General features: G+C 35.5%; 1 protein-coding gene across 2 annotated transcripts; it reads left to right on the top strand.

Annotated features, from left to right (window-relative positions):
* The first annotated feature begins 378 nt into the window (after positions 1 to 378).
* Positions 379 to 6,432, top strand: LOC144563710 (putative ubiquitin-conjugating enzyme E2 23). 2 transcript variants are annotated; one of them, XM_078313202.1, is made up of 8 exons: positions 379 to 588; positions 1,171 to 1,276; positions 1,756 to 1,932; positions 2,392 to 2,841; positions 3,219 to 3,282; positions 3,414 to 3,553; positions 5,147 to 5,458; positions 5,825 to 6,432. In XM_078313202.1, the coding sequence occupies exons 1-8, from the start codon at positions 545 to 547 to the stop codon at positions 6,170 to 6,172; spliced, it is 1,641 nt and encodes a 546-aa protein (XP_078169328.1). In that variant the 5' UTR covers positions 379 to 544; the 3' UTR covers positions 6,173 to 6,432. The 2 variants fall into 2 exon arrangements, with proteins under 2 accessions (XP_078169328.1, XP_078169329.1); XM_078313203.1 differs by having other exon boundaries at positions 381 to 588; positions 1,759 to 1,932.
* The last annotated feature ends 2,015 nt before the right edge of the window (positions 6,433 to 8,447 follow it).

The following is an 8,447-nucleotide window of genomic DNA, read 5'->3' as shown; positions in this document are numbered from 1 at the left end:
TTCGTATCCTCTGCATTAACTCAAAAAGGAATCTTTTGAGTTAATATATCTGGACCATCCGATCACTTTAAGATTCGTGCGAATTACATCCGCACTAATATTAAAGTTACCCTATGTTTTATGCGGGGGCCGGATGGGCTCCGTTTACAATCGGACGGTTCATATCTATTAACTCAAAAGATGCTCTTTTGAGTTAATGCAGACGATGCGGACTCCAAGAAAAGAGGGTAAATATTTTAACAGAGTAGTTTTCTCTTCATGCAGCACACAACCCATACGCACCACTCTTTTGATTCTATAGTCAGTGAGCTGCATGAAGACAAAACTGCTCTGTTAAAATCTTTACCTAGAAAAGGAGAGGTGCCTTTTGAAATCAGAGAGACCTTTCAGTCTTTCTTTCACCTTTCTGCTATCTGACTATTTCATTTCCCAATTTTATTTATTTTTATCTCTCCTTTCTCTTTTGTACTTCTCTTCTCTCCTCCGATCAACTTTTTGAATCCCAACCCTAATTCCGTACGATCGTCACCATTGGATTGCATCCATGGACCCCGGTGCCACCGCCAAGCTGTTTCCCCACTCTTCCAAGTGAGGCGATTTCTCTTTTAAGTTCTATTTCACTAGTTATTCCAATTTTTTTAGTGGAATTTTGTTCAGTTGCATGAATCAAGAATTGGGGAACCTCTTGTTTATAAGAGGAGAAGATCATGAAGCTTGACACGGATTAACACAATTTCCTCCTGTTCTACCTGGGGTTTTAGGGAATATGGCTAAATTTTTAATATTTGTGAACCTTTGTTCTAGCTAATATATAAAATTGATTATTCTGATTTGATGAAATGTCTGTTGTAAGTAATCGAGAATTGGTGATTCACACCAGTGTCTGTTCTAAAACAAAAAGAATAAAAAGTAGACTTCTATATCAAATTAAAGAATAAGATGTGGAATAAGGCTATGACTACTGTCCCAGGTGAGATTCCTCACATATTACTATATTAGGATTGCTGTTATTGCTTGGAATTCAATATTAGATGGATGCAATTATTGCTCTTTTTATCTTCCACCAAAGCCATAGTACGGGAGCCACCTCCTTTCTTTACATTCAGGTTTATTAATAAACATAAAACTTGGGGTAATAAGTTTGTTTATTCCTGCTAACTGTTCTCTAAGGATGAATCTCTTTCCTGGAACCTCATCTTATTCCGATCCTGATGTTATTGAGGTGGGTTCATCCTCTTCATGGAGCTCTAACAATCAGAAGCGTAAAAGAAGCCAGGTAACTGAAAACCTTACTAGTTTAATATTGGAAAATTACACGCCTTACAAAATCTAAAAGAGTATTATTATCTCCCTACAGCGTGCAATTAAAATGAAAGAGAGAAAATACATAAAAATGTGACAATATATAGACAGAAATCCAGATATATGATTTGCTATTTTTTTCCCATGAAAAATCCAAGACTGCTTAAAAACAGCATTTGCAGTTTAATTACAATCCATATACCAGTTAGAGGTAAGCATCATTCACGGATAAGTGATGGGTATATTTAGATTGTTAAACCTTAGTGGGGAGGAGGGGATGCACATGATGGTCAGACTGGTACAATATTGGTATCCAGTATGGTAATTTTCTCTTGCAACATTCATAGCTTTGTAGTATGAAGTATGTAGTGAGCAAAGTGTAAAGAGGGTATTAATATTCTATAAGGGTGATCAAGGATGAGTTTTCTGAGGGTATTTTGACCATTTCATTAGCAGGTAATCCCTCATGATATAATTCAAATTGACGAAGATGACGACCCTGATGGGGTTGTGATAATAGGAGAAACCTTGCCTAATCCAAAACACAAGCCACCTCTAATCTTGCCTATGCCTAATAGCGTATTGCCAATGGCATCTCAACACTCTATGGATTGGCAAATGCACATGCAGGTATGTTCTTCTTTAAAAAAATTCTGTCCCTTTAGTTGTTTAATAGGAGGCTTAGAAAAAAATGAACGAGATAATTGGAAGGCAATTATTTTGAGTTCTGAAAAGGTAAGTATGATGTAGGCATCCCAACATTATTGTTTCACAAGGACTAGTTGAGGGATTTTATATGGCTTTTCAAAATTATATTTGATTGAAGAAACAAGGGTGGTTATTTAAAGAAAGTCTGTAGTTTGGATTGTTACTGAAAGAATAGTGATTGGATCCAGTTGCAGCAGTTATCCATTCGGCAACAGTAGAGCCAAAACTTCTTCATCTTTTAAATTTATGCCAAAACTTCAATACTATTATTTAGATCTTCAACTGTTATTTACCTTTTGTTGGCTCCAACTTTGGTTGGTTTTCCGATTGTTCTGTTATTTCAATCTCTTTTCTCATTCTTAAACTCATCTCAAATTACAGGGTCCTTTTGGTCTTTTTGCCAACCCAAGCAGTTCAACCATTAAACCCCCTCTTCCTGGCAAGACAGCTCCAATGGAAACATCCACCCCTACTGTGCAAGACTTCAGTTTTGCAGATTATGAGTATTTCAAGGATGATGACTTCTTCGATGAGGACTATGATAACTTAGACTATGGAAATACTGCAATGGATACAGACCCTAGTTTCAATCTTGAGGATAAGTTTTTTGGACTGGACATCCCGACTGGAGTAGAGGCGCCGGTCCCATGGATGCAGAAATGTTTTGGCAGTGGAAGTGGAAGTTCAAGTGGAAGCAAAGGTAAACAGCCAAAGGTGGTCGATGATGAGATTGATATCAACTACAAGGCATTTAAACAGTTTGATACTGTGAGGGATTACACTGACCACTATTACATGCGGTCTGAGTCCAAGTTCAAGTCTTCTCAAAAGGTAACTTGTTAGAGTTTTTTATTTTTTTTATTTTTTTTAAGCTGTTGCAGGCTGATGTTTTGCCTAGTACTAGTTTGGATTAGCTTAGTCTCTGAGTTAGATTTTGGTTAATTGAAAATTATCTGGAGAGCTCTACTGTGCTTCTGGTATGTATTTTGTACTCTGTGTAGAAATCTTGTGTTCTTGTATTATGGTCAGTTGATCATCAGGGAATGGTCGGTGGCAGCACAAAAATAGTCACACTAACTGGTTCACTAAATTACAATCCTAATATATGAAGCGACTCATTTCTGCAATTTGGCCATTATATATTTATTTACGCAGAAGATCTTGGTTTAGATTTTGATTCTTGTTTCTTGATGTTCCATGTGTATCAGCCTACAAAGGAATGGACTAAGAGGGTTCAAAATGACTGGAAACTCCTTGAGAAAGATTTACCCGGTTAGTTAAAACCTTTTTATGTGCCTATGGTACTTGCCTTCCTATTCTGCAGTACATTCTGATATGGTTAAACAATACTTAATGATCATTTTATATATTGCTATAAATAATACCTGCTTATTTTCTTTCAGAGAGCATATTTGTTAGAGTTTACGAGGATAGGATGGATCTGTTGAGGGCCGTTATAATAGGTCCAGCTGGCACACCTTATCACGACGGCCTCTTTTTCTTTGATGTTTTCTTCCCGCCCACATATCCACTTGTGCCTCCAGTATGCATTTTTTCCCTTTTGTAATTTGTTCTATCTGAAATTCCCAAGTTCATGGTAATAAAGCCTCTTTGTTAAAGCCAAAAGAAAAGAAAACAGTATTATAATAAAGGGATTGGTTATATTGACAACAAACTTATTGACAATCATGACAACCGACGCAAGAGTTTTTTTTTTAAAAAAAATACAGCCACTGTCAAGAGTTTCAACAAAAAAAAATGTCAAAATAACAGACTAAAATTGTCTGTATATGTGATAGGTCATGTATCATATTTGGTGCAATTTGAAAACCAGTCAGTTACCCATCAAGTGATTTGGATAATTAACAGCTCATTTTATCGACGTTTGATCTGTAACCAAATGATCCTTTAATTGCACCAAATTTAAACCAGTGTGATCAGTATCGTAGGATTTGCGGTACAAATCTTATGATATAATGTGAGTCAGACACCTGGCGATGCGGATTGTGGCTCTGTATTGCTGATAAGGTGTATTGAACGTATCTTCACGAGTCACTGGGCAATTCATGATATGTATTTTATTGTATGATATGTCCCGATTCATTTTAACGGTGCAGACCCACAATTTGGTTAAAGATGAGGTTCAATTTGCTTTGCAGACTTAAAATCTCCTTTCTTGTGAGGCGATACAGAATTTCTATATTCTGACAATGCCTTATTGGCTTTTCATGGAGTACAAGTAAGAGATAATTTGGGGAAGAGATGATAGTTTTGTGGGTTTAAAATTTAAAATATTTAATATCCACTAGACAGCTCACAGTTGATGAAATAAATATCTGAATTTCTATGTAAATCTTTTATAAAGACTTTGGTCATGTATGGTTGTGGAGTAAGAGGTGGAGTAAACCCCTTACTCCACACTTAAGCTGCCAAATGAGGAGTAAAACATGAGAAAGATGGAGTAACGACGAAGTAAGTTAAACCACCTCTCTAGGCAGATTAACTTACTCCACACTTACTCTGCATGTAGGGCCCACTGTCATAGACATAATTTCATTTCCCAACATCTTACTTCTCCAGACGAATTAACTTAAGCCCTAACTTAAGCTACCAAATGATGTGTAAAACAGGAGGAGTAAGATGACGTAAGCAATTTTGATCCTTCTTAAATTTAAGTAGCAACCAAACATAACCTTCGGGCACACTCCCTTAACAAGTATAACTTTCTTATGTTGTAAAAAGAAAAAGACTATGTGCACGCTTCTTTTACTTACAATTATAATTATCTTATGTTGCTTCATATTGAACAACTTGTCTCAGTTTACTCTCCAATCTTCATGACCTATTAAAATTCATGCTGTCTCCAATTTTCTCATGTTGAACACGTTGTTAAGTTGATTGGGTCCTGTGTTAAATGTTTGTTGCTGCCCCTAAAGGAGACTTTGACCTTCCAAGGTTGACTGCTTTGGCAGGCTCATACATGGCTCAATATGGCATTGGTAAATAGTACTGTAATAAATGGCCCTTGATTGAACAGAAAAACCTTGTTTCATATAGGAGATATGAAGCTTTAAGCCTTTCTAAATTTTACATTGCCATAATTTACCACAAGTATATAACATAAATGAAAACACAGATGGTGTATTACAACTCTGGGGGTCTGCGGTTGAACCCAAACCTATATGCATGTGGGAAGGTGTGCTTGAGCCTACTCAATACCTGGTCGGGCAGCGGTTGTGAGAGGTGGAACTCGGCCAACTCCACCATGCTTCAAGTCCTCGTCTCCATTCAAGCACTGGTTCTCAACTCCAAACCATATTTCAACGAGCCTGGTTACACAGCCCATGCCAACACCCCTTATGGCGAACAGAAGTCTGTTGCTTACAATGAGAACACTTTCCTCCTCTCTTGCAAAACCATGCTCTACTCCCTCCGCCGGCCGCCTAAGGTACCATTTTTTGTTAATTACATTTCCCCTGAATTTGGTCGTATTTAATGGAGCAGGTCATTACTTGGACCTCACACTAGTTATAACTTGACCTGTTGGGTTAGTGATTTGGTCCACTCTTGAGTGTCTTATCTAGGTTGTCTGTATGTTATAGTTCTGGTTAGTGGGCCACGAGTCATGACCTGACTTTGCCCAGCTTGGTTTTTGTGCGGTTGTTGTAAAAGCCCAGGTTCCGTTATGTTCAGTATCATTCGAAGATACTATTGAGTTAACATATTGGGTAAGACCCATTGGAACCCTAGGTGCAGTACTATTCAGCATTTAATCTCCTATTCAACATATATGATGACATATACTGTTTGGTAGCACTTCGAGCACTTTGTGGCAGGCCATTTCCGCACGCGGGGCTATGCAATCCTTGTGGCATGCCGGGCCTACATGGAGGGAGCCCAGGTTGGTTGTCTTTTTGAAGACGGGGTCCAGGATGTGGACGAAGGCGACAAGAGCTCCTCTGACAATTTCAAAACCTCTCTAAAGAGAATCTTTGACGACCTCCTTATGGAGTTTAATGTCAAAGGCGCTGACTGTGATGAGTTTCTTCCTCAGAAAGGCAACCGGGGGTCTGCTGCTGTCCTTGCTGTCCCTACTTCCCAACCCACCCCTATCACTGTGACCATGTCCCCATTTGTCAGTCATTCATTCATGGACATCTGAATATTCTCTGGTAAGAGAATTGGTGTATTATATATATAGCAGTAATATATTTTAACTAATTATATAAGGCATATTGTATGTATCTTTTCCTGATGAAATTTAGGCAAAAATGCACTATGGCTGGTAAGAGAATTAGTGAAATGTAAATATGGCTGGGGTGGTCCTTTTGATACATAGAGTCAGGCGACTGTTAAAACCTGATATGCTAGAATTAATATGATCTAATCATTTACTAGACAGATTAAGTTTGCAGCTTTCTCTTCTTCTTCTTTTCTTTTTGGGTATCTTTGGCATATTGAGGGCTTGATCAAACTCAACTCAAGTTAAAATGCTTATTATATTATGAGGGATCCCAGTTACAATATTTTTCAATAATTTGATTTTGCGATTTTCAAAGTCCGAACCATTCAACATGATATCAAGTATTTTACAAAATTGTGTAAAAACAATAGGTTTGTAAAATACTTAATAAATAGTAAACAAATTAAAAAAAATGTAAAATTTGATTTTCAAACACATTTTAATATAGAGATCATGTTTAACTGTTTAGATTGACTATTTGGAATTTGAAAATCACAAAATCAAATTGTTGTATAATGTTGGAACTTTCAAATGTTGTAGGTGGATTCCTCTTATATTATGTAACAGAGTGGGGATAGTTGAAAATGTTCTAGTATGAGAATCTTGATAATTACTAAAAAATAAGCAATTTAATAGCAAATTAAATGTGGTAGTCATAATTTTTATGTCGCATGTATTGTGTTTACAAAAAAATGATAAAATTGTGTTCATGTTTTGCAGGTGACCTGAAAAATGATTTTTTTTTTCAAATGATAAAAATAAATCTACGGCCTACACAACATGCTATAGGTCTATCATTTTTATGATTATGATTATGAGCGCATTTTCAATTTTTTTCTAAAAAGTAAAATTAAAACTATTTATAGCATGCAATTGTGTATTTTCTTTGACAGAATTGAGGATCAATCTACTATCACTTGTGCATATTTGAAGTACATGAAATTTGATAGGTTGACAATGTATATATCCAATAATGCAGTCAGTTTAAAAAAAGTTTTTAATTCTAAGATATTTCTAAACGATTCAAAAATATATTGTCAAGATCGTTTTACTGGTAATGGAGCATCTAGGGTGTGTTGGTGAAGTTTAAGTACCTACATTTTCGTAATAATAAAAAAAAAGTTTTTCGATCTTTTTTTTATCTAACCAGTATCGGTATTACAATCTAGTTTGACAGCTTTTTATGTTTTGAGCAACTAAGATCCATGGCCATGGAATTTTACATATCACTACTATTTGTTTAAGACAATTTCGAGTTTGCCCTTCAGTTTTAGGATTTAGATCTGCTATGGTAATAACACAATTAAGAATTATGGAAACAGGGATTGATACCTTGAATGAATCACGAGGCATGGCCGAGTTTCTCTTGTTTTTAATTAAGAACTATTTATCAACATAGATTTAATTTATTGGCTATTTGCTGGATTTATAAATTCAGATTTCAAAAATAATTATACTATTTTCTCTAAAATAGAAATGTTGTTATGTTCTTTAAAAATCCGTATTAACACAACCAAAATTATATGAAAACGATTGAATTTTAGATGAAACACATGATTTGATCCGCGGCATATTTTCTCCTCCTTCAACGCACGGCGCCTGCGGACCGAGCATGTGCACCGCGCACTCTTTTTTTTTTTCTGCTGAAGGCGGGATTCGAACCCAGTTGAGTTCTGTTGGTGCCAAAATTTTTACCACTACACTAGAGTTCACGTGTTATCTTGTAGATAAATATAATATTTAACTATTTTTTCTCTACAAATTTGATTTAAATTATAATTATATAAATATCATATATAAAATAATAAAAAATATATATATTAATAGCCGTATCGTATCCTTCATTTTTGAAAATTGCCGTATCGCCGTATCCGTATCGTATCAATATTATTATTGCTTTGAGATTTGTGCATCACGTATTTGAACGGTTGATTTTCAAAAAGGTCACGCAAATAATGAAATAATGAAACGCTTGATCTTCTTCATTTTATAATATTTTATAATAAAATAATTTGTTTCCGTTGCAACGCACGAGTACGATGCTAGTACTTTGTAATTAAATAGACAATTTTGGAAAAAAAAAATGTGAATTATTTTAACTCACATAACTTTACTTGGGTGACCTGATTTTTTTATGTAGCATTTTAAAAAAAAAATTATTTATGAAAAATATCATTTCATACTACAAATGTTG

The sequence above is a fragment of the Carex rostrata genome, chromosome 12 (genome assembly GCF_964058835.1).
Source record: "Carex rostrata chromosome 12, lpCarRost1.2, whole genome shotgun sequence".
In the NCBI taxonomy this organism is placed as follows: domain Eukaryota; kingdom Viridiplantae; phylum Streptophyta; class Magnoliopsida; order Poales; family Cyperaceae; genus Carex; species Carex rostrata.
Note: the sequence above shows the minus strand (reverse complement) of the source record. Positions and strands in the feature narration are given on the sequence as shown.